This window comes from Eschrichtius robustus, chromosome 3 (genome assembly GCF_028021215.1).
Source record: "Eschrichtius robustus isolate mEscRob2 chromosome 3, mEscRob2.pri, whole genome shotgun sequence".
Taxonomy (NCBI): Eukaryota; Metazoa; Chordata; class Mammalia; order Artiodactyla; family Eschrichtiidae; genus Eschrichtius; species Eschrichtius robustus.
Genome location: NC_090826.1, coordinates 67,821,972 through 67,849,498, shown reverse-complemented (window position 1 = coordinate 67,849,498; position 27,527 = coordinate 67,821,972). Strand labels below are relative to the sequence as shown.

At 42.0% G+C, this 27,527-nt stretch overlaps 1 protein-coding gene across 4 annotated transcripts in view; it reads right to left on the bottom strand.

Moving 5' to 3' along the window:
- AK5 (adenylate kinase 5) overlaps positions 1-27,527 on the bottom strand; it is a 243,579-nt gene that overhangs the window by 26,436 nt on the left and 189,616 nt on the right. For 3 of the 4 annotated variants that reach the window (XM_068538033.1, XM_068538034.1, XM_068538035.1), the window contains 2 exons: positions 8,432-8,595; positions 6,081-6,197 (listed from right to left, as the gene is read on the bottom strand). In XM_068538033.1, coding sequence (XP_068394134.1) covers positions 6,081-6,197; positions 8,432-8,595 — 281 coding nt within the window. The remainder of the gene's footprint in view (positions 1-6,080; positions 6,198-8,431; positions 8,596-27,527) is intronic. The other variant, XM_068538036.1, reaches the window with a different exon arrangement.

Genomic DNA, 27,527 nt, shown 5'->3' with positions numbered 1-27,527 from the left:
ATGAGTCTAGTTACCATCTGTCCTCATACAAAGTTATTACGATATTACTGACCGTATTCCCTATGCTGTATATTATATCCCTGTGACTTATTTATTATATAATTGGAGGTTTGTACATCTTAATCCTTTTCACTTTTTTGCCCCCTCCCCACCCCCTCCCTTCTGGCAACCACCTGTTTGTTCTCTGTATCTTTGAATCTGTTTTTGTTTTGGTTTGTTTGTTTGGTTTTTTAGATTCCACATATGAATAGATCATGAGGTATTTGTCTTTCTCTGTCTGACTCATCTCACTTAGCAAAATACCCTCTAAATCCATCTATGTTGTTGCAAATGACAAGATTTCTTTTCTTTCTTTCTTTTTTTTTTTAATGGCTGGAGGCAGCTATTTTCCACCTATATTTTATAGAAGAGGAAATTGAACTATGTATAGTTAAATGACTTGTCTTGGACTTATAAAGCCAGGCTCTAAATACAGGCCTGTGCCACGAAGTGACTAAAACCAGGGGTTCGCAAATGGGGTGGGATCTGGTGGTTAGAAACTCCAACTCCTCCTTCATATTCCTTCTCTCTCTCTCTCTCTCTCTCTCTCTCTCTCTCTCTCACACACACACACACACACACACACATACACAGTGACAACCTTCCCTTCCTTAACACACTATGTTAGATACTGAAGGCACAGATCATTAATTCGATGGGGGGAAAACTAGGCTTGGGAACAGAAGATAGGGTGGTAATAGAGAAAGCACATACAGACTTAACCCTAAGCTGTGGACATGAGTTTGCACTTGGTCTTTAGTGGTGGTGTGTATGGTAGCCAAGCAGATCCTCAAAGGACCTGCCTCTCAGAGCAAGCAGCTACAGTATGCAAACACATCAGCCTAACTAACTGAACTGGATTTTTTTCAGCCACAGATGGTCCCAAGCATCAGACACATCAGTCTCTGTGATACAGAAGGGCTGGTGACGCGTCTATGGGCTGGAAAACCATCCGTAGGCCTGAATGGGCTTCAAACAGAGTCGCAGGCCTGACAGGTACACAAAAAACACTCACTGTGCTCTCAGCCAGGCTTATTACTCTGAATCTCTGGGGAAAATCGTACATCTGTATTTGTCTTTGCCACATTTCAAATGAATTGCTTGCCTGTAATTAGGAGGGGGCTGTACAAATGACTGAGTCCCTTCAGGGCATAAATGAATCAACAGCGGCTCATTCCGTGTTTGTAGCATCTTTGTTGTTCTGGTCAGGTTTAAAGCAGTGCTTGTCTTGGAGGGCTGGATGTGATGTGTTCTCTTGCACACAAGCCAAATTGATATTAGAATCTCTAAATTGCTGTACCCAGGGACAAATCAAGATCATGCTTGATTTTTGCAAACTCCTTCCAGCAGAATGCAAAAGACTGTCTTCATAGACATCTCACATGAAGGTCGCCGGTTCATAAATGAAAGGGGGCACTTGTATATTTTTGGAAGTGCGTCATGAATTTTAACATTGGTTGAAACTATCCAGTCATCACGTTGATGACTCTTTATTATTCCTAAGTTCTAGTTAAGCCTCTTATCTGACACTTTCTAAAACCTGTCTGAATGGGACCCACAGTGGGGAAGGAAGTTTTGCTTTACTTTAGGAAGATCGTATGGATGATTTGAATTCATATTTACCCAAAGGCCAAGGATAGACTGGTTGGCCATCTAAAGTCCTGAACTCACCCATCCTGGGTTATAAGCAAAGGAGAAAGGCATGACGGAGCAAGAATTTATGGGCTTGAATGAAATGTGATTGAAAAATGGGTGACCCTAAAGTAGATAATATTTTATAACCTTTTATAGCTTAGGAAACACATTTATATGTGTTACATCATTTGATGCTCACAAAACCCTCTAAACAGGATTTGGCAGCTACATTATTCTCTCTACTTTACAGAGGAGGAATCTGAAGTTGAGTGACATGCCCAGGGTCACACTAATCTATGACCCAGGTGAACATCCAGCTTTTTTGCCTCCAGACAGCATAAGTGATGCGCTTTAAAGATGTCACCTTGGGAGGCGCTACATGAGTGCCACAGTGCTGTCACTGCTCCAAACAGTTCGGACCCCATAGGCCTAAGTTCAGATATTTGCCTTCAGACCCAGTTTAAAAAGTTCCCAAAGGAGAACAAAGATCATAATTTTGTTGTTGTTTGCACACAGTAGTTGACAAAAAAGATGCTTATCTTTACCCTACACCTTATTTATCACACTTGGCCATTTGCGGGTTTCAAAGAATATTGTACTACCACTGAGAGCAATTAAAAAAAGACATTGAAAAGGATATTTTCCCCAGCACTTCCAAGCAAGTTCGTGACCTTTCCTGACTGTCCCAGAGACCCTGCCAGGACTCTCGGACCTTAAGTTCACGGGCAAGGTCAAGTGTGAGATAATCTGGTGGGGTGCTGCCACCTTGAAGCCTGAACCTCAATCAACATTGCTGACTGGCAGCAGTTGGCGCTCATCTCCCTCGTGTGTGTGTGTGTTTTTCTTTTTTTTTAAGGTTTTGCCCTCTTGTGTTTTAATGGCGTGTTTACACAATTGCCAATCTCCAATAAGCAGGGAGCCCCTCAAGGGCCCCTGACCACCCCTTCCTCTTCTCTGGATCTCCCCTCACCCTTGGCCTTGCAGAGGCCCTAATTCAGAGGTGGTGCAGGAAAGATGCCTTTGTTCCTCAGTTCAAGAGTATCCCCATGAGCCTTATTTACAGCCTGGACACTGGCTAGAAGATCAGAATAAACAAAAATGTAAGACAATCCACGGAATACTTAATATTGTTAAGATGTCAATACTACAAAAGTGATCTACAGATTTAATGCAATCCCTATCAAAGTTCCAATGACATTTTTTTGTTGTTGTTGCAGAAATAGAAATATGCACCCTAAAATTCATGTGGAATCTCAAGGGACCCTGAATAGCCAAAGCAACCTTGAAAAAGAACAAAGTTGGAGGGCTCTTACTTCCTGATTTAAAAGCTATTACAAAGCTACAGTAATCAAGACAGTGTGGTACTGGCATAAAGTCAGTAACTTAGACCAATGGAATATAATACAGAACCCAAAAATGAACTCTCGGATACACGGTCAAATGATTTTTGACAAGGGTTCCAAGACCACTCAATGGGGAAAAAACAGTCTTTTCAATCAGTGGTGTTGGGACAACTGGTGATCTCCATGCAAAGAATAGAGTTGGACCCTTACATTACACCGCATACAAAAATTAGGTCAAGATGGATTAAAGACCTAAATGTAAGAGTGAAAACTGCAAAATTCTTAAGAGAAAACAGGGGAAAATCTTCATGACACTGGATTTGACAATAATTTCTTGGACATGATACCAAAAGCACAGGAGACAAAAGCAAAAATAGATAAATTGGATTATATCAAAATTAAAAACTTCTGTGCATCAAAGGGCACAATCAACAGAGTAAAAAGGCAACCTATGTAATGGGAGAAAATATTAGCAAATCATATATCTGATAGGGGGTTAAAATCCAGAACATAACCCAGACTCCTACAATTCAACAACAAAAACCAAACAACCTGGTTAAAAAATGGGCAAAAGACTTGAACAGACATTTCTCCAAAGGAGACATACAAATGGCCAACAAGAACATGAAAAGATGCTCAACATCATTAATCATTAGGGAAATGCAAACCCAAATCACAATGAGATACCACTTCACATCCATTAGGATGGTTACTATCAAAAAAACAGACAATATGTGTTGGCGAGGATGTAGAGAAACTGAAACCGTTATGCACTGCTGGTGGGAATGTAAAATGGTGCAGCCACTATGGCTGGCAGTATGTATGCATATGTATTGATTCCTCAAAAAATTAAAAATAGAATTACCATATGATCGAGCAATTTCACTTCTGTGTATATACCCAAAAGACGTGAAAGCAGGGTCTTGAAGAGCAATCTGTGCACGCACATTCATAGCAGCATTATTTACAATAGGCACAAAGTCGAAGTAACCCAAGTAGCCATCAATGAATGAATGGATAAGCAAAATATTATTCATCCTTAACAAGGAAGGAAATTTTAACACATGCTACAACATGAATGAACCTTGAGGACATTATGCTAAATGAAATAAGCCAGTGACAAAAGGACAAATCTGATTCCACTTATGTGAGGTACCTAGAGTAGTCAATTCATAAAGACAGAAAGTGGAACAGTGGTTGTCAGGGGGCGGGGGACAGGGAAATGGGGAGTTTAATAAGTGTAGAGTTTCAGTTTTGCAAGTTGAAAAGAGTTCTGGAGATTGGTTGCACAACAATACGAATACACATAACATGATTGAAGTGTACACTTAAAATTGGTTAAGATGGTAAATTTTATGTTCTGTAAATATACAGAACATGGTAAAATATTACCATGATTTAAAAAAAAACTAGAACAATCCTCCCAATTCCATTTTGTAAAAAAGTGGTTGATTATATAGAAATCTGAGCTCTTAAAGTGGTTTGTTTGGTGGGAGAAGGCTGTTTAGATTTCTGGTACATGAGTGCCCATCAGGAATCACCTGGAACTGCCACAGTCCCAGGTGCTGCCACACAAATCCACTTCTCCCTGCTCACCCCCATCTTGTTGATAAAGGCTCCTGAGTTGAGATTCAGAAAGTCAGTCCCGGGGGTTAGAGCCCATCCTTGGCAACTGGGCCAGGGAATTTCTTCTCTGACTCTGGTTGCAAATAGGAAATGCAAGGGAAGGTGAGCAATTGTCCTTTAAGTATTTAGACACCATCTAAGGAAACTAATTAAAACAGAGACTCAGAAGGAGGTCAAACTAACTCCCAGGGGACACACAAGTACCATTACCCCTAATCAACGTTGCAGTGTTAGAGATGGATGGAGATGGGCCCCCCAAATCTTAGTCCTACCGGTAGTTGTCACTTACCAGTGAGTTGGCACTTACTAGCTGTGGGGCTGTGGGCAAGTCATGTAACCTCTCTGGGCTTAACTCATCACCTTTACCATGAAGAAAATACCTCCTCTCTCTATCTAAAAGGTTATTAAAAATATATCAAATGAAATAACATATATAAAAGTGTTTTTAAAACTAGTCTAAAGAGATCTCTATATAAATATTAATTCTTGTAGGCTCTGGAATCTTTGTTTAATAAATGGGGACAATTGTTTCCCTCTTGCTTGGACTTTGTAAAATTACAGATAATGTATGTAAAGTGTGTAGCCCAGGACTTAGCCCAGAGTAGGCTCAATAAATGATAGGAACAATATTTTTTACTTGCTGCTGTTCCCCTGTGCGTGGCCTCCTAGTGAAGAGGGTGGGACCTATACCTGATGCTGGGATGGTCAGAGGGGTACATATATCTGATTATGCCTGTCCAGCAACCTTTCTCCTTGCCTTCTTCTAAGGGCATCCTATTTTTCTTTGGGTAATTCCCTTCCCTTTCTTTTCATGGTTCTGGTGTGGTGCCCATTCTTGCCCAACTCTACCCCTTGCTTCACTTCCCGGGGAGAGCCATCAATCAGGAAACCTTTGGTCTGCCTGGTTCAGGTGTGGTGCCCATTCTCCCTCCTTTCTTCCCATCCTTGCCCTGGTCCTTCAGGCTGGACCAGGATATTCCTGGATATCCACAGTGAATGGTTCCGTGATGAGCCCAGGACCTGATAATCCAGGATAATGAAACAAAATCCTAGGTTTTTTGCTGGAGAATAGAAACACTTTTCTGTGAGATCACTTAGATGGTAGAATATAAGCCTGTAACAGGAAGAAAATGAGGCCAACGCAAAGAAAGAATATCCAAGAGATGGAGAACGTCAGATCACTGATGAACAAATTTGAATACATGGATCCAACCAAGTGTGAACTGCTCTTGGAAGTTTTAGTTACTTGAACCCATAAATCCACCACCAGCGTTCCCACCCTCCACCCTTTTTTTGGCCTGCATGCTGAGTTTCTGCCATTTGTAATAGAAAGTTTTATTTCATGTAATTGAGAAAGGCATAGACTTTGAATTTATCCCCCAGCCTCGATGATGTCCCCTACTTTTTTTCTGGTATGATCCCCATAACAACACTCACCCTACGTCCGAACTCTTCCCCTTGCTTCACTTCCTGAGGATAGCCATCAATCAGGAAACCCTTGGTGTTTCTGAGGTTGGCCACCATGGCCTCCTTCAGGAGCTCCAGAATGAGGCCCTGGAGCGGAGGGAGAGCAGTCAGGACCCGAGCTCTTCCACAGAACAGCACTGGAGTCAGTGCAGTTCTCCCGAGCCATCCCATCACGGGAGGGAGAGAGATAACCGCAAGATGTTGAGAACAAACTTATGGATACCAAGGAAGGAAGCGGGGGGAGTGGGATGAATTGGGAGACTGGGCTTGACATATATACACTACTATGTATAAAATAGATAACTAATGAGAACCCACTGTATAGCACAGGGAACTATACTCAACGCTCTGTGGTGACCTAAGTGGGAAGGAAATCTAAAAAAGAGGGGATATATGTATACGTATAACTGATTCACTTTGCCGTACAGCAGAAATTAACACAACAGTGTAAAGCAACTAATACTCCAATACAAATTAGTTTAAAAAAGATTAACAGCAGGCAGCACTATACTGTATTTCATCAACTCCAAATCTCACCCCCCCCCCATTTTAATGTCTATGGAATTGGTAGGTATCTTACAGTCAGTGCTGGGTCATAGTTTAATTGTTAGTGTTTTTTTCTTACCGGTATATTTTTATTGGCTATATTTTACTGGGGTGTCTAAAAATAATGACAGATTAGGTGAAATATAGTGCTGTATTTCATACAGTAGCACTCCTTGAATTAGGCCTAATGCCAGTTTAAAACTAGACAAAACACGGTATAAAATGTGCTTCACTGTTGATTTGTTCCAGTAAATATTTTATAAATTTTGACACGCACTGACTTGAGGAGACTTTCAGTAGATATGAAGCAGCATTTTCTAGCAATATCACTTTGTTAAAAAATTTGATTTAACTTCCGCTTATGGAAAATAAGGAAGGAGGGATACATGGAAGCTTGGGAACGGATGTAGGAAAATGCCACCAGCTGCCCAAACTGGGGGGAATTCCTTGTGTTCTCTGGGTCCCAGGCATCCTCTGACTTTTGGCAGGGACTTGGGGAATGCAGCCATCGTAAGGGTGGTCAGAAACTATCCCTAGATAATAATGAATTAAATCTGCATGAAGCTTACATTCTAGTGAAAAAGACAGATAATAGACGAACAAGTAAATATATAGAAATAATCAGCTAGAGAGAACTACTAGGAACAAAATTAAAGCAGGACAGAAGAAGCAGAATGTTACAGGTGCTATTTTAGATGGGGTGCTCAGCAAGGGTCTCTTTGATAAATTGTGATATTTAAGTAGAGATCTGGATGAAGTAAAGGAGCAAACTATATGCATATATGAAGGAAGAGGGCTCTGGCTAAGGAAACAGCAAGTGCAAAGGCCCTGAGGCAGGAACAGCCTGGCCTGTGGGAGGAACAATGAGGAAGTGACTGGTTGGGTGAGAGTGAACGTGAGAGTGGTGGGAAACAGTGTCAGAGAGCAAGCTGGAGTCCAGAGCCACAGGAAAGACTCTGGATTTCATTCTAAGTGTGGTGAGGAGCTGTTGGAAGTTTCTGGGGAAGGGGATAAACGTTTTCAAGAAATCACTCTGGCTGCTGTGAAAAGAGTAAACTGTAGGGGGAAAAGAGTGGGCAGAAGGAGGCCCACTGAGAGTCAACTGCAATGGTCTGTTTCCTTTCATGAGGACCATTCTGGCTTCCAGGTGGGAAACAGACTGTAGCTGGTTGAAGAGGAAGCCTAAAGCTCTGTTAGCTAATAGGGCTGCATTGTACGAGCCCTGACTACAGAGCCTAGTGTGGGACCTAGGCTGGAAAGGATGAATGTTTTTTGATACCCGTGGCATCCAGCTTCTCAGAGATGGGCAGTGACTTGAAAACAAACCAAAAAAGGTAAATAAAAGGGATATTCTTTACTTCAGCCACACAAGGAAGATACCAAATTTCAAGTTAATGTCATTATTCCTCTCAGAACTAGACCAAAATATTGTTTTTTATTTTCCAGTGGGTTCTAATTCTAGGTTCTGCTGCACCAAGCTCACTTCTGCTTTGAAGATTTTAACTCTAAAGCGGGGACCAATTTTAGAAGAAAATATGAAACAAGGTAACATTCAAGGGGCTGGAAGAGCAACAAGACAGAAGGAACCTGGGCCTGGACAACTTGGTCTGGCAGCTGGCTCTCTGCTGCGGACCTCCCGCCTGCCTCTGGACTGTTACATAAGAAAGAAATGAAATACAGCTATTGTCCTTTTTGGGTTTCTTTGTTCCAGAAGCTTAGATTAATTGCAACACCCCCAAATCTCTCCCCAGCCAGAGAAGGCAGCTGTTGCTTACTGAGGGCACCAGCTCTCCACGTTCCATGATGTTTCTGATCAATTTGCTTCTTTCAGATTCTGATGACAGCTCATTCCGCAGGAGCTTGCCAGTCGAGAGGTGTGTAAATCCGTATTTTTCCACCAGCTTTTCACACTGTGTGCCTTTGCCAGAGCCTGGGCCACCTAGAAAAGAAGTCATGTATTAGACATCCATCCCAAATCTGGTGCCTCATTTTGGGCTATAATCACCATGGTGAGCAGGCCTCAGTGCTTCATCCACCAGCATGGACTGAGCAGTGATGATTTACCGGGAGCGTGTCCAGAGCTGTGGATACAGTGGAGAATGGGACACAGACCTTGCCCTCAACAAGCTTACTGTCCATGGACGGCAGATGGTGTTGTAGACAAAAAACAGCAGTCACTATAGGTGGTCTAGTGGGGAGGAGTTCCAGCTGTTACAGGGGGCAGAACAGGGGGCAGAGCAGGGGTCCACAATCCCAGTTTGGTAGACACGCATGTCAGAGAAGTTTCCTGGGGCACTGAATCCACTCATGTGCAAAGCACGGACCACAGTGCCTGATACACTGTGAATGTTCAACAAATGCTAGCCATTACTTTTCAAATAAATTGTTTTCAAATTTATGGTTACCAAAGAGGCAAGAGGAGGGGGATAAATTAGGAGTTTGGGATTAACATATACACACTACTATATATAAAATAGATAACCAACAAGGACCTACTGTATAGCACTAGGAACTATACTCAATATTTTATAATAACCTATAAGAGAAAAGAATCTGAAAAAGAGAAGATAAATATATAACTGAATCACTGTGCTGTGCACCTGAAGCTAGCACATTGTAAATCAACTATATTTCAATAAAAATATTGTTTTCATTTTCAAACACAAGCCTACAGAAGAGTTATGAGTACAAAGAATTTTCTGAAACATTTAAGAATCAGCGGCCAACCTGATGCCTCATGGCTACAGAACACTTTAATGTCATTTCCTCCGGACAAGGAACCAAACACATCCTCCTAAATAACTACATCTTCAGACCCCATTCACATTTCAGTGGAATTGTCCCAATCATCTCAATAATGTCCTCTGAAGCCGATGGATCAAGTTCAGAATCATGTGCTGCCTTTGGTTGTCATGTCCTTCTGGTCTTCTTCCCAAAGGAACAGTTCCTCTGTGTTTCCCTGACACTTTTGAAGATTATAAATAGTTATTTTATGGAATGTCCCTCAATATGAATTTTTCTGTTGTTTTCTAGCTATTATTACTGATGATCTCCCATAGTCCTTTGATGAACATACATCTTGACTCTTTCCTTGCCCCTCCCTAAGTTCAACTAGTTGCTAAGTTGTAAGCTTTTACATCTTGAAAATAATAATAGCTAACCTTTGCCAAGTGCTTACTGTACTGGTCACTGCTCTAAGCATTTAAATTATCTTAAGAGAGGCAGACACTGGTATTATTCCCATTTTACAGATGAGGAAGCGGAGGCACTGAGAAGTTAGCTGCCTTAGGTGGCAAGAGCAAGTAAGTAGCAGTCTAGGATTCGAAGCCTGGACTCTGGCTCTCAGAGGTGTTCCCACCTCTCTTGGCTGCTGTGTCCAGATTCACCTCCACGGTTCGGGTCCTCACGCTCTCGGTGTACAGCAGCCGTCCCGCCTCTGCGTTGGGCAATGGGTGAGGTTTTGAGGTCCAGCAGACCTGCTAGCAGGGTGAGTTGCCTGAAAAGCATGTCACCGCCCAGCTCAGAGCATTCAGTGGCTTGCCATTCCTCACAGAATGAAATCCCAACTCCTTAGAGTGGCATTTCTAGCTTCTAGAATCTAGTCCCATCCAACCTCTCCAACCTTCTTTTTTTTTTTTTAATTTTTATTTATTTATTTATGGCTGTGTTGGGTCTTCGTTTCTGTGCGAGGGCTTTCTCTAGTTGCGGCAAGTGGGGGCCACCCTTCATGGCGGTGCGCGGGCCTCTCACTATCGTGGCCTCTCTTGTTGCGGAACACAGGCTCCAGACGCGCAGGTTCAGTAGTTGTGGCTCACGGGCCCAGTTGCTCCGCGGCATGTGGGATCTTCCCAGACCAGGGCTCGAACCCGTGTCCCCTGCATTGGCAGGCAGACTCTCAACCACTGCGCCACCAGGGAAGCCCCTCCAACCTTTTTCTTCATTTCTTATCCTCACCTAACATTGTCATGTCCAACTGTAGACTGTCCCTTCCTCAAGACATACTTTTTAAAAAAACTTTACTTTGAGATAATTGCAGATTCACATTCATAAGAATAATATAGAGAGATCCCATGTATCCTTTACCAATTTTCCCTTGTGGTGACATCTTGCAAAACTATAGCACAATATCACAACCGGAATATCAGCATTGATGCAATGAAGATATAGAACATTTCCATCACCACAAGAATCCCTCATGTTTTCCTTTTATAGCTACACCCACTTCTCTCCTATACACAGCCCCTCCATCCTTAATCTCTGGCAACCACTAAATCTGTCTATAACCATGTCATTCTGAGAAAATTATATAAATGGAACCATAGACATCAAGATATGCTTTTCCAACGTGCTTTTGCTATTCTTGGGTCCTCAGCCTGGAAGGCTTTTGCTTTCCCCTCTAACTATCAAGATCCTCTTTATCCCTTAGGCCTGGACCCAGTGCTGCCCCCTTCTGGCATCAGCTTGTCCCCCTCACCTCCCTTGGGGTGAGTGATGTAACCAGGGCTTGGGTGCCCTTGGCCTGTCTTATGCTTGGTCTAGGTCTCCCACTCGACTTTCTGCCCCGCAGTGCCTATAGCACAGCACCTGTACACTGTAGGTGTTTCTTAACGCCTGGAGGATTCCCTGTTAAAAGGAAATATTGAACTGAAATGTAAAACACAATTGAGGTTTTCAGCATAGCCATGAGGATTTACAACTTGTTCTGCAATTTTCCTGGCTGGCCTCTCTTCATATTCAAAACTCCTTTCTCAGAACAATTGGCAAGACCCCTCTTGAGGGGCATTAGTTGTGGTCCCTCATCAGTAGAAGGGCCTCTCACTCCCTCTCCTTTGCCTTGGCAGGAAATCCAGGAAAGGTCCACGTTTTCTGACTTCTGCTCATCTGTACAGCTGCTCTCAGCCAAATGGGGAGGGTTCAGACCCCTCACAGTATTGTCATGGATGGCCTAGATGTAGTAGGAAAACAGCAATTACAAAGGCTTGCAAAAATAATGCAGACCACTTAGCAGGAGCGGCCGATTGCCAGCTAATGCTACGTTTGCTCCAAGGGCTATGACTTCTGTCTCCTGAGATAATGGAAATGGAGAGTGGAAACAAGGGAAGGCCACTCAGGGGAGAAGTGCTTCCAGATAAAGGAGTAAGGGGAACAAAGGGCTAGGCTCCTGCAGCGGCCACGAGGGCTTCTGTGGCCGGATTTACCTAGAAACCCTTTTGCTGGGATGGCTGGAAGCCAGTCACATGGGAAAGATATTTTCAGACTTGGCTTACAGGGCAAAAATGCTGCGTTCCAATTATTTTCTTCCTTCAGCAACCTACTAATATGACTATTACAGTTTTTGCTCCTCTAAAATATTATTTAATAAATCTCGACACAAAGGCAATTAAAAATCTTCAGCTCAAATTAACCACAGCTGTGTGTGAAGCAGCAGCCACTGCCCCAGTTAGAAACCTTTCGTGGGAGCGACAGCTGCAAATTCTTAACATTCTTGGGCAAACGGTGCAGGCACAGTGGAATTTTAAGTAATCTACACAATGGTTTGATTCTTCCCACGGCTCCAAACCCGAGAACAAAGTGATTATTATCACTGCCATGAAGGCACAAAAACTGCTAGGAGATATATGAATTTTCATACACTGTCACTGACATTTCTTTGAGGCCTTCACTTATGACTTTTAAATTAAAAGCAAAGGAGAGGGAAGAGATATGGGAACATATTGTATGTGTATAACTGATTCACTTTGTTATAAAGCAGAAGCTGGGCTTCCCTGGTGGCGCAGTGGTTGAGAATCTGCCTGCCAATGCAGGGGACACGGGTTCGAGCCCTGGTCTGGGAAGATCCCACATGCCGCGGAGCAACCTGTGCTCCGCAGCTAGAGAGGCCGCGATAGTGAGAGGCCCGCGCACCGCAATGAAGAGTGGCCCCCGCTCGCCGCAACTAGAGAAAGCCCTCGCACAGAAACGAAGACCCAACACAGCCAAAAATAAATAAAGTAAAATAAATTAAGTAAAAAAAAAAAAAAAAAAAAAATAAAGCAGAAGCTAACACACCATTGTAAGGCAATTATACTTCAATAAAGATGTTTTAAAAAAAAAAATTAAAAGCAAAGGAGCCTTGATGTCCTTCTGGGATAATTTGTTACATGGGAAAAACTCTTTCGAGGTGCCACGTATCTGAACAAGTGGGCTGTGGTCTCTGATTTTGAGATGACTGACAGAGATGTGCCGTCACATTTACTGTCATCTCACTGATTTTTTCCTGTATCACTACCCAAGGCTCAACCCCTGAACAAACCTATACACAATACTGCATGGTGTGATTCACAAAGCCAGCCGGGGGTAGGAGGTTCCATTTCAAAAGGGTCTGTCAACACTTCAAAAAAAAAAAAAAAGTGAAAAATCTTTATTCTCAACCAATGTGATTAAAATTTTTTTCCATGTGAGGCCAAAGGTGCTATATTGTGAGAAGTGTAGGTACTGTGGACCTCCAGCTCAGTGCACCCCTTTCCTTAACGCTGCACCAAAGGAAGGGGAAGAAGAGCCTGCAGGAGATTTGGGAGCCCAGGGTCCATGGCTGGACTCTCCCTCGCGCATTCTCCTTGGTACCTCGTGTTCTCTGAGGTGGAAGTGAAACAAGCTGCATCACCTGAGCATGTCCGCCTGAGCCACCTTTTCCAGCGTGCTTTTTATCTTCTGGGGCAATCCTCTCAGGGGACAGCTCCTGGATTCATTAGCTGGGCTCTGCAGGAGAAGACCTGCCTCCTATGTGACTTTGCAGGGTGCTTGGCCTCAGAGTGAAAAGAACAAAATGGCAAAGCTGGTGTGTTAGAGCACATTCTGCACTCAGAAAGAAAGCCCAAGTAAATACTGATGTCAGGTTGATAATTAGCTGGATCCCAAATACAAACAAATGCATGGACATAAGTTTCCATTACACTTAACAGTGTTTTGAATAGTAATGGTGTAGAGCAGGCTCTAGTGTCCTTGGTTGACATTTTACTGTATCTTGTTAACCGTAGGATGCAACCTGGAACTAAGCATGAGGCCTATTAATACTGCTCTTCATTTGACAAACATCTGTTGGGCAGCTACTGTGGGTCAGACACTGTGCTAAGAGCTGGGAATCGAAAGATTCAGAGGCCCTGTCTTCCATCAGAGAACTCACCCTCTAAGGGGACGCCGACAGGTGAGCCCAGCATCACAGCAGTGTGAGGGGGCTGCAAGCCAGGCCTGTGAACACCACTGCAGGGGCGCTGGGCGGGACTCCTCGCTCAGGCAGGGGAAAACACGTATGATTACCTTTGCTAACACCTGGGAAGTGTGGAAAAGAGGAGCAAAAGGCTGAGCTTGGTATCTTCAGCAAAGTGACTTGGAACATGAAAAGGCCTTGCAGAGGACGGTGGGACAGGGAGCATGGTGTACTGGGAAGGGCACAGGACAGACGGGTCGAGTAATAACCCCTGGCTCTACCACTTGCTAGTCGAGTGGTTCTGGGTGAGTCTTTTAACTTCTCTGAGTCAGTTTCCTCATCTGTAAAATGGGGGGAAATAAGAACCAACTCGCTGCCTCATTCTACCTGTGCTCTCCTTCCTCCTCATCTTCCATTCCTGCCAGTCACTAAGCAACTTTGAAAAGTTGAGTCTACATTTGAAAAGTTTCTGAAATCTGTCCCTTTGTCCCAAATCTCCCTTGTCAATCTCTCTGCCAAAAATAATTGGTGCTTGATAAATGCTACTTATAACGAGAGGCGGTTACTCATCCCATTAGCTCTTCCTGAGTTAACATCTGCAGGGTGTCATCCAGCATATCAAGGTTGGAATCAAACATAATCCAACAACAAGTATGGGGACTAGCCATCACTCCGAGACGTCCAGACCACTTGCAGGTAATTAAGATATATATTAGTGTGTGTGTTGACACACACACACACACACACACACACACACACATACATACATATTTGACTACATTTACAAATATATGTATCTGGTTTGGAAAACTCATAAAGTTTATTTTCTCTAAGGCAAAGCAGAGGGGACAGCATTCTACAGGTTCTAATGTCATCAACAAAGCTTTTCAGGCCTTAATTCCCATCCCATCCCAGCCTCAGTGTTTTCTAAACCTCTTTAGCACCAATGACCTTCATCACTAACCCAATTTTAGCTTGCCTTTGATCTGGATGAACTTGAGAGTTCATCATTACTTGGGTCTGTCCTCCCACCCTGCTCACATCTTCTTCTTCTCCCTGTCTCTTTTCTCTTGACCTCATTTCTTCTCAACTTGTTCTCTGTTCTCACTGTGACCTCATCAAGTAGGTCCATTCCCTTTGGGCTCCACTTACCTCCCTGACCAGCTGGACACCAGGCCCTTTCTAGTAACTCTGAATCCTTTGCACCCTTTGAATTCTATTGTGACTGTGATGAGAACCCCCAGCCTGCTCTCTGCCCAACCCACCATTTACTTGATTTGCATCTACTCTGGGTTGCTAAGAATTCCATAAGAAGGTCAGAAAACCGAGCCAACTGGGTTTCTATCTAACTTCATAATAGCTTTTAATGCTTCTTGGCAGATACAGTCTTCTTTTGCTGATACTAAATTCGATGTCCAAGGATGGATTCTAACATATTTCCCCATTGTTTGTAAATCCTCAAGCATACTCTTATTCAGGCATTTACATCTTCCTATTATTCACTAAGAAGGTGAAGATTATCTTCTTTCCTCAACATTTTCAAAATATGTGTATCTTCATCCTTTGTCTTCCATCTCTCCTTTCTCTCATTTGGAAGATGCTATACAACTAGTCAGCCTAAGGCTAACTTCTCTGCTTTGGCTCTTGTAGCACATTGGCGTTTTCCTTCATAGCATTCTTCACAGTATATAATTACTATCTATCTGTCTATCTATCTATCTATCTATCTATCATCTATTATTTATATATCCATTGTATATATCTTTCACCTATCTCTTATCATCTATCATATCTATCAATTATCTATCATCTATATCTATCCATCATCTATATCTACCTATCATCTATCCATCTACTGTCTCTATCACCTATCTTATCTATCTATCTATCTATCCACCTATCTATCATCTATAGTTTACTTAAAGTCTGTCTTCCATATTAGACTCTACAGGATATGGGTATGCTTTGCTTACCACAGTGCCCAAACATAGTGCCTCAAATACAGTTGTCTACTGTGTTTCTAAGTTGTCTACATTATAATAGTGACTGAAATAGTAAATACTTTGATGGTGAATGGATCCTCTCTTCCTGCCTGCTCCAAACACTTGATCCTCTCTTTCTAGTGCACATTAAATTCATTCCTCTCTGTTGGCACCATCTCTTCTGTAAACAACATGCCTAGCTCTTCCCCATCCAAATAAAAATATTTCCACCATTGTCTGTATCCTCTAGTTGTCTTTACGTTCTTTCCCTTTCTTCCAGTAGCCTGAAACTGCCCATTTCCATTTCCTCCTCTTTTATTGAATCCTTAGCCTCTTGCAAGCCACCTCCTACCTGCATCACTCTCTGAAATTGATCTTTAAAGTTCAACAGTAATTGCATAAATGTCATCTTATTCAATGACCTTCCTCTAGTCTTCACTGTCTTTGACTCTTTAGTAGCATTTAACACCACTGATAAACATCTTAAAATTCTCTTTTCCCTTGATTTCCAGACACATAATTTGCCCATTTTCTCTCCCTTCCTTTGCCAGGCAAAAACTCACAGAGAGTAGAAACTGCTTTATTTATGTTGGTCTCCCCACAGAACCTTGCGAAGTATCACAGGCAGTTGTTGAATAGAGTCAATGTCTAGGAGCCTTATGGCCCCACAAGAGTGACAACTATATTCCTTTTCCCATTAAAGGAATCCTGGACCAAAGGAATCGAGTTCTAGGTTCACACCCCAGACCTTTATCTGGTGAGATGACTTTAATGGAGTCACTTATCCTCTCTGAGATTCAACCTCTTCAATTACAAAATAGAGATGATCATCACGCCTATTGGTTGTGAGGACAAAATATGATAATGCATATAAACTGCTTGGAACAGTAGCTGGCACAGTGAAATACTCAATAAGCATCATGATTATTATCTGTAAAATGAGGCAGCTCGTGTTAGTGATGCTTAGAAGTCCTCCCAGCTCTAACATTCTGTGCTTTTACAAAGATTAGATACATCATTTTATATTGTGGTACTATTTTAACATCTTTAAAGACAGATAGTCTTCACAGTCACAGCCTGTGAAGGTATCAAATCTTCTGCAAATCAAACTATCCTATTTTTAGATAGTCCTCAGTGTTGTTTAAAAATCTATCAGATTTCTACCTCTTGAAATATTTCTTTCTGTCTGAATGAAAATGGGCTTCAAGATCGGGTTCAGGTTTTTGTAACTGAATGATTCCTTTAAGAGAAAAGCTATTCTGCCATCAGATCATGAAATGACCTAGAAATGATCATGAAATGTGACCTAGGAATGATCCTCAACCATTGTGGGCCCATGAGTCACTTTAAATATCCTGTATCTTGGGTGAGCTGTGTCACCATACAGAGTTTCAGCAGGACTGCTGGGAATTGGCTCTCTCTGACCAGAAACAGTTAAGAAAAATAGATCTTTATCCTCAAAGACAGTATCTCTATTCGTTCTGAAACGCACTGCTGCTTCAGGTTATTTGCTGAATAGGATGAAGAATGCCAGTGATAGGGTCAGCTGAAGGTTATGTGGAAGAATTTCACATGGGACTGGGAACTTCTTGATAGCAGGGACTGTGCCTTATTTATCGGTACGTGGTGTATAGTAGGCACGCAATAGTTATTAGATCAATCAATGAATAAATGACTGAATGAATGGATGGTGAATGATCTGGGAGCTTCCGGGAGGTAGCCTCCTAACATTGGGAGTTAGGAGACCTTGGTTCTAGACCATTCCTGGTTTGAACTAGCCGAGAGATCTTGGGAGAGTCACTCTGCCTCCTCAGATGCTATAGCTTCCTTGTCTGTAAATCAAAGTCTGGATTAAATTAGTGGTTTCCTGTGCTATTTTATATTACATTTCCTAAATATTCCAGCTTCTCTTCAATAGTGCTTCTCCCTGAGGAAATATTACTCATCCCTACCTTTTGAACTTAAAAGTCCCCAAGTGACTTGCTTTGGCCAATGAACTGGGGGCAGAGGTGGATGTGTGTCATATTTAGGCAGAGGTTTTTGTAGCCAATGCATGGTTTTCTGTGTCTCTTTTCTCTTTGCCATGAAACTAGCAATATTTTGGATAGTAGGGGCTCCATCAGCATGGTTACCAGAGTGAAGCCCAGTCAACTGTTGACATACATGTAGCATTAGTCCAGAAAAAGAAGAAGAGGAGGAGGTGGAGGAGGAAGAAGAAAAAGAAGAAACATCTTTGTTGTTCTACATCGCAGAGATTTTTAGTTATGCTTCTTACTACAGCATAACTTAGCTTCTTCTGACTGATACGTTCCCAAACTTGACTGTGCATCAGAATCACCTGGGGAGGTTGAAAAATTGCTGAATCAGTAGATCTCTGAACCTCTGGGGTTGAGGCCTTGGAATTTATAGTTTTAGTAATTTCCCCAGGGAAAGTATACAGATATTGGCAATTGACTTTGAAATATGTAAGGAAAAAAAAATGTATTGATGGATGGATAAAGGAGTGGATAGAGAAAAAGATACGTGAGAAAACAGTTATTGTAAATGTTAATGGCAGCATCTAGGCAGTGGGTTTACGAGTATTCACTATAAAATTCTTCCAGCTTTGCTGAATATTTGAAATATTTTCAAAATAAAAAGAGATCTTAAAAAAATTTTCCTCAGGTGATTCTGATGGTTAGCTTGATTTGAACTTCTAGGCTAGATAATCTAAGGAAGGCCATTTGCTGCGAATGCCCCAGTGGTCACTGCAGGGAGTCTGTAGTGTTGATCTTTCTTTTAATATTTACAATGTAATAATTCTGAGATAATGATTCTATCATGAGTGAATATAATGGTTATTGAGAATCCGCATTGCCTTATCAAAAGCAAGGCTATCCTTTCTGTTGCAGATGAGGGAACTTTTTGTTTTCTCAGCATCGAGCTGGAGGTAACGGGAGGGGGATTATGGCCTATTTTGTACCAACGGAGTGGGTCAGAGACAAGTTCGAGAGGTCACTGCAGACTGTTCAGATAAAGGTATCTGGTTCACAGTGCTTTTGGCTTGATATTTGACCCTAATAAGTATCTATATCTATATGTTTTATTTGTAATAATTCATTTAATGCTTACAACTATGTGAAGTAGGTGCTCTTTGTAACCCTATTATACAGATGAAAAAACTATGCCCAAGGGCCAACTGTACCTTGGTAACCACTAAGCTCTATAGCTGCTCATATGTAAGGTCATTCTGGAAATCAGACCAACCTGCTGTGCAGAAAAGCACTGTACAGTCTTCAGTCAATCAGAATGGTCATCGGGAGATGGGTTTTAATCATGGACCCCTAGGGTTGCCAGCTGAAATACAGGCTGTCCAGTAGATATTGCATGAAACATGCTTACACTAAACACTGTCACTGCTTATCTAAAATCCAAATTTAATTGTGTCATATTTTTATTTGTTAAACCTGTCAAATCTATCAGGCCCCACCAGTTATTAGCTTAGAGACTTTTGGGAGACATGATTTTATCTCTGTTCTGACAACTCTAATGGTTTGTGATTCTGCGATTCATTCAGCTAAAACCATCACAGCCATAGCGAGACATGTGAAATGTCTAATTAAGACAAGACACTGAAACTGGATTCCACAACTCTAGCTCTTAACGTAGACAGATGACAAGGAAGGTTCAGGTCTTGGGGGAGAGGAAATCACAGGCACCATGATGGTGATTCCTAAACATTTACACCCCATGATGCTCCTACAGCTCATAGCACCCCAACCCCATCTCATCCCAACAGGGACAGAGACAAGATTTCCAAACTGCTCACAAGTAAATACCACTAAAAACCCTGTCCTTTGTTTCTTCACCCGGAGATCTCCAGGGTCTATTCCAGACACAACTCATCAAACTTACAGACTGGAGTCTTCTAATAGTTGTTTCATCAGGCTCTGCTTGTTTGGGTCTCTGAATTCTTGGACTTCATTCTTCTAGAGTCCTCCTCTTCCAAATTCTTAAACTTATCAAGCCACCTTTTCCCCTATTTTGTAGACCCTTCACACTATGATCTTAGGCACACATTAAATGACTATAACTGGCAATTTATAATCCAGCTTCTCCTCTCTATTTTTTCCCTTCTTTTATATAGAATAATTTTTCTCGACTGTACAAGAAATATATGCTCCTTATTGAATATTTAGACAACTTGAAAAGTGAAAAGAAGAAAAATCTCTCATGGTCTCACTCCCCAAATGTAACTGCCAAAAATACATTTTGTTTTGTTTCTTTGCAGCTTTTTTTTTTCTACATATGATTTTCTGGTTTGGTTTTTGTTGGGAATCTGTCTGCTTTGATAGTTCTCCTCTTTGGTCTTTTGTATTCTCGTATGAAAATGAGCTTGTTGGACTAGATAAATTCCAAGGTCATTTCCAACACTACCATTCTATGTTTTTGTCTTTGTTAGAGAACTTGGAGAATATTTGTGCTTGCAGTCTATTTTTGTACTGTAAAAGGAAGTGAGGATATTTAAGATGGTTAGGGACATTTGCAGTGGATGTTAGTTGGATTACATCTGGGGTTTTGTGTTCAATTTTGGGCCATACCACGGAAACTGGAAGTCTTATACACTGTGATGAGAATATAAAATTGGTGTAAGCTTTCTAAAGGACAATTTGGTAATATAAGTCAAAAGTTTTAAAAGTTTTCAGGCCAATGGATTTATCCTAAGGGGAGAAAATCATGTTTTAGTTTAACAGCATGTTTAACAGCATTTTTAATGAAAGCAAAAAATTTAGTAAAAATGCATGACAATAGGAATAAACTAAATAAATTATAATATAGCAATACAAAGGAATAGTATGCGGTCATTAAAATGATGCATTGAAAGAAGACAGATAAAACCGAATACATACAGTGTGATTCCATTTACATAAAGTTCAAAAATATCTATGGCATTTTTTGCAGGGGGCAGTGAATAGAAGAGGGCACAGGGATGTTTCTGGGATTGTGGTTACGTTTTTAATTTTTTTTTTAACATCTTTATTGGAGTATAATTGCTTTACAATAGTGTGTTCGTTTCTGCTTTATAACAAAGTGAATCAGCTATACATATACATATATCCCCATATCCCCTCCCTCTTGCGTCTCCCTCCCACCCTCCCTATCCCACCCCTCTAGGTGGTCACAAAGCACTGAGCTGATCTCCCTGTGCTTTGCGGCTGCTTCCCACTAGCTATCTATTTTACATTTGGTAGTGTATATATGTCCATGCCACTCTCTCACTTCATCCCAGCTTACCCTTCCCCCTCCCCGTGTCCTCAAGTCCATTCTCTACATCTGCATCTTTATTCCTGTCCTGCCCCTAGCTTGTTCAGAACCATGGATTCTGGTTATGCTTAATCTCTTGATCTGCGTGTTGGTAAGATGAGTGCGTCCACTTAGTGAAAATTCATCAAGCTAAACACTTATGATCCAAGTGCTTTTCTGTTCTGTTTCAGTTCAGTTACCAAAATACCTTTAAAAAATTAAATCATTTATTCAGTTTTACAGTCTTGGAAAGATGCCCATGATATCTCGTTAAGTATAAGAAGTAGGTTTCAAAGTTGCATGTTCTCATTTTGATGAAAAACGTATATTTAAAATATATATACATAGAAAAAAATCTAAGAGGAATGTAAGTCAAAATCTTAATACTATTCACTCCCAGGCTTTGGGCTTTTGGGTGATTTGCTGTTGTTGATACATGTTTTCTAGAATGAAGATGTAATATTTTGTAAAAAGAAAAATCCTTAAATTAAACAAAAATTCTGGAGAAATTTTGGCTACATGTGTTCAAGAGACCTGATGGGGTGAAAAATGATGAAATTAGAATTTATGCATTCATTCCATAAGTTTATATGGAGAATCCACACGAGCAATACAGTATTTCAGTATTGAGGACACAAGGATTGAGGACACAAGGACACAAGCTGTGCACAGTGCCCAGCTCTCAGGTAGCTTACAGCCTATAGAATAACAGAAGAAGCTGGATGTTCTTAATCAGATGAAAACATGACTCATAGGGAGTTATACATGTCTTCAAATATTTGAATGGCTACAATGATAGAGAGGAAGCTGATTTGTTCTGTGCTGCTCTGCAGGGCAGGATTAGACAAAACAGCGGAAGTTTTGACAGAGCAGGTTTTGACTAGGTCTTAGGAAGACCTTCTTAAAGACAGTGGCTGTGAAACAGAAAGAGACCCTCTCACCTGCAGGGAGACCAAGCACATGCAGCCAGTTCTCTCCACTGGGGCTCAAGCCTAGGATAGTCCCTTCCAGTGATGTTGTGCAGTGTTGGAGTTAACATTTTAATTTAGGGCTCTTCCTTCTTTGGAGAGGACTTGAAAACAAGGGCTCTAACCAGTTGTTTTTGTTCAGTCTGAGATACTGGAGATGCAAACCTTTTCTTTCTTTCTTGTTTTTAAAAAAAATTTATTTATTTTATTTTATTTTTGGCTGCGTTGGGTCTTAGTTGCAGTGTCTGGGCTCTTAGTTGTGGCACGCGGGCTCCAGAGTGCGCGGGCTCAGTAGTTGCAGCATGCAGGCTCAGTAGTTGTGGCATGCGGGCTCTCTAGTTGTGCGGGGGCTCGAGGGAGTGGGCTCTGTAGTTGTGGCATGCGGGCTTAGTTGCCTCGTGGCATGTGGGATCTTTTCCCCGACCAGGGATTGAACCCACGTCCCCTGCATTGGAAGGCAGACTCTTAACCACTGGACCACCAGGGAAGTCCCACAAACCTTTTCTAAGTTTGCATCCTCCTACCCCTATTTTCCCTGAGAACATAAAAAAAAAAAAAAAAATCCTGTAAAACTCGAAGGTAAATATGAGGGGTGTATGGGCAGATTCATCAAGGGTAGTTTTTCCCTCCTGGTGCTTGCTTGCCTGTTTACCAGCCCTGGACTGGTCCTTGGTCAACATCTCTTTGATCACATCATTCCTCAGCATCCAGGGCTTCTGTGATTTGGCCATTTCCTTTCTGTCCCTGGGCCAGGAGGGGCATACTCCTACCACTGTGATTGGTTCCTTACTTAAAATTTCCCTTCTTGGATCCCCCCATCTCTCCAACCCTCTCCCAAACTTAGGGGGCCCCATCCATTCTCTGAGGCTCCCCTTGGTTCTCAGCTTCTCCAAAAAGGGGCTCCCGATCATTCAGCCATTGTGCTTTCTTCATCCCCTCATCCCTGCTAACACTCACTGAATAGCTCCTTTGTCTACCTGCCCTGTATTGATTCTAAAGTTTTCATAAGCATTAATTCTTGCTTCATCAAATAGATTATAAGCTCCTTGAGGGGTGATGACATTAAAAAGTTAAAAAATTCTCCCTTGTATTTACTGTAGTGGTGATGCATAATCCAGCTTTTTCTTGCTCTCCTATCTTTAATGACAATTTAGCAACATATGAACTCCAGTCCATACTCCCTTCTCTGAAGGATGGTGACACTCGGAATCAGTACCACCAATGGAATGATTTGCTAGCTCTTTGTTTTGTATTTTGCTTCCTGGCATCTATGTTAGCTACATAGTGGTGACTGGAACTTGACTCTGATACAGAAGCCACATGCTACCTTACCCAGCAAAAGCCATATTTGTTTTTGTCTTTGTTTGGTGGGAAGGGGCCAGGAAGACTTCGTGAAGAGTCCATATTGCTCTTTCAGGACCCATCCAGAGGAAGAATCTCTTAGTTATAGCTGGTTGTTAAAAATGGCCAAGCCTTATAGTTTTACTTAAAACCTCTGCTCTTATCATTATGACTCCAAAATGGTTATTAGTAGAAGACAGGTTAATACTGTTATTTCTGACACCGTGTCTTTATTTACCACAACTGAGCTTGGGGAACGTGGGGACAATAACGTAATCTTAGCTCTCTTCATCTTGCTTTCTCATTCATTCATTCATAAGACTTATATTGAACACCTACTAAGTGCCAGGTTTCTCACTGCTTAACATTCTCTTCCATTCTCAACAATAGATGTTGGAATGAGGGACAGTCTGGGGGCTTGCCTCCCCCAAGACCAAGCTGAGGACTTCCAAGAAAAAACAACTGTGCTCTGCATGCTGCTCTGCCCATGCCAGCTTCCCACGTGTTTACTCCAGGAGTTAGTCCAAGCAGGGAAATATATAATTGGACCAAATATGTTCCTTCCCCTTTAAACTAAGGTCATTGGACAAGTGTGTGGTGCAAACATGGTGATCAGCTTTCTGGTAGAAGACATTCCTCGAGGCATGGTAGGACCATCAGTAGCACTGCCTTCAGAGTCAGTGCCCCAGAAAATATGGGAAGAAAATATCAACTGGGTGACAGGAATCTGTCATGTTAAAGGAAAATAGCCTCATTCGCTAACGAGGGAAGAGTCCTTCATTGCCTTGACCATCTGATGGTTTAAATATGTTTCATTTACAGCTAAAAAGGGACTTCCCTGGTGATGCAGTGGATAAGAGTCCGTCTGCCGATGCAGGGAACACGGGTTCGATCCCTGGTCCGGGAAGATCCCACGTGCCGCGGAGCAACTAATCCCGTGTGCCACAACTACTGAGCCCACGAACCACAACTACTGAAGCCCACGTGCCTAGATCCTGTGCTCTGCAACAGGAGAAGCCACCGCAATGAGAAGCCCACGCACCACAATGAAGAGTAGCCCCTGCTCGCAGCAACTAGAGAAAGCCTGCGCGCAGCAATGAAGACCCAACACAGCCAAAAGTAAATAAATAAACAAATGAACATGTTTTTACAGCTAAAAAGGTGCTCTGAGACTCTCGGTTCTAGAGCTCGGAGCAAAATGAGAGGGAAATACTTTGGGAATGTTACGTATAGGAAGGCCAAAGGCCAAAACAGTCACTGCCCCCTTAATCACTGGCTTGTTATTCTGCTTCGTTCCTCAAGGCTAAATATGGTCTCCCACAGTAAAAACTTGTGTTGTTGTAAACAACTGCAGGAACGTGTCCACAAGAGGAAATGGCAGTCAATAGGCAGGCTTAAGCCAAAGGTCTAAGAGATAATTTCTCACCTCAACTCACCCTGATCCTAGCCAACCACATCTATTCTAGGTAAAACCCCATTTAACAATCAATCCCTTAGGGAGTGTTTAATTTGAATGAACGACATCAGAAGCAGATACAGGAATTTAACCAATCTCTTAACATCTGTCATGGCTGCTGATGGGTTCCAATTGTAGGTTCCAATTAACTTCTGATTCCATCTTCGTCCCCCTTTTATCAAGATATTCTCTTTCTTATTGGTTGTCTCCCCTAACTCAATATACAGTAGTTATACTGATAGCTAATGCTTGTTGAGTATTTACTAAGAGCACTGTGACACTTGTTAACTCATTTCATTTTCCGTCAACCCTATGACCTTGGTAATATCGTTGCTTCCACATCACAGATGAGGAAACTGAGGAAGAGTGAGTGTAAGGATGTTGCCCAAGGTCACACAGCTAGGACATGGGAAAGCTGGGATTTGAACTCACGTAGTTCATACTCTTAACTAGACTCTGTACTGTCTCTCTATTTATACAAATGTGCTTGACTCTCTTATATTTAAGAAATATTTCACTCTGGAGCTTCCTTTTCCTTTAGATACTGCCCTAAGTCTTTTCTTTCTCTTAGAATTGAGTACATCTTCATTCCCTTACCTCTTAATCACCCCAAACCCACTGGCTTTACTTTCTTGTTTTCCACTGGAATTGCTCTTACCAAAGTTATCAATAGCTCTTTGGTTGCTAAACCCAACAGACAATTTTCATCACATTTTATTTAAACTTTCCTGGATGAAAACTCTCTCCTCCCTTGCCTTCTATGACACTATTTGCTCTTGTTTTCTGCTTTCCTCTCTTTCCTCCTTTGGCTCTGGGATGGGTGTTTCCAAGCCTCCAGATCTCAGCTTTTCTCTAGCCTCCCTCTACCCAAGCTCACTGGGTGATCTCTCCCACATACATATCCTCACCTACCATTGATATCCTGGTGAATTCTACATCTCTGTCTATAGCCAGAACTTGTATTCTTGGTACCAGATCTCAAAAACCTCTTGTTTAATGGACATTACCTCTGGATGTCCCATAAGCATCTCAGCCTTGAAATGTTTAGAACTGAAATCTTTATGGCTCCCCAAAACCCACTTCTTCCCCACATTCCTTATCTCCTTGAGTGGCACCTCTGTCCACCCGGTGGTCTAAACCAGCCACTTCTGAGTCATGCTAATTCTTCTCATTCACCTGTACACACAATGGATCTATAAATCCTGTTGATTCTATGCCTTACAATCTCTTGGATCTGTTTCCTCTTTTCCCTTTCAACTGCCTCTTTGTTCCTCACCTGTATGACCATCCAGATGACCTGTGGACTGACCTCCCCACTGTAGCCTTGGCTCCCTCTCCCTGCTGTCACGGTGCTCTTTCTGAAACCTGAGTCTGATGACACGTGACTGAGGAAAAGCCCTGACGGCTCCTCATTGCTACAGGATTAAGTTCAGATTTCTTAGCCTGGTCACGATCCAGACCTTGTCTCATCTCCAGCTCTGCCTCGCACCACTTCCCACCCCCTCACCTCTGGGGCTCCCTCTTGCACACTTGTTCCCTCTCTGTGCGTGGGCCCACCCCAGTTGTCTTCCCACTTGCACTTGGCCAATTCCTTTTCTTCCTCAGGACTCAGCTCTGACTCCCCCTCTCCACCCTCATGTCTCCACTTCATCTTTCTCTCTATCACCTATGCTTCTGCCATTGCATGTACCAGCTGTACCATTTCTTTGTCCCCTCCCTACAACGTGAGCTCCTTGAGATTAGGGAGCCTTGTCTTTTATCTTTGTACACTTAAGTCTATCTCTTTGCTGACATATAGTAGAAACTCAAAAAATGTACCAAATGAATTAATTAAAGTAACCCAAAAGAATATATACCTAATAGAAGAATTTAATATAGCAGCAAGGGAACAGATTTATCATTCGGGGAGTTTAAGCAGCCCCCTTAAAGTCTATGTATCCTTTAGCTTAGGCCATTTTTTCCTCCACCTCCATACTAAGCCATCATTTGAGATAAATATGGAGTCAGGGTACTCCATCCAACCCACAAGAAAACCCCAGAAGCACCAAGCTTCCTCAGATCCACCCAGCACCACATCCTCAGACATTTGCTAGTTGTAGCCCTTGGCCTTCTGAAATAGTTTTGGTAAAGCTCACAAAAAGGTACCCACAATATGTCTTAGTAAAAGATGCAATGTATCAATATATTCTGAAATCAATGTGCTTTGGGAGGGGTTCAGTAATGCTTCAGATATGGGATCAAATTGTTTTCTTTTTTGAAGTTAATATGGAATTTCACATGACTGGGAGAGACATAGCTGGGGCACTCAGAAGTCTTTTTCATTGATACTCATTTGATGTCTTATTATTTTGTCATTGTTTTCAGACATCAATAGCTAGATATACAGAAACAAAGTAAAATAGAAAATTGAGGTACTTATTCAAAGAATTATGGCAAACCCTTCCCTCATCTACCATATTCTCACAACCACACCTAGATTTTGGCCTCCTCACTATATATTTATATAACCTTTGATAGCATGAGCTTTGAAGTCTGAGAAATTTGGTCTGAGTCTTAACTCTGTCACTAACTAACTGTGCAACCTTAGGAAATTTACTTAATCTTTCTGGACCTCCATTTCTTCATCTGTAAAATGGGGAAGAATATCAGTACAGA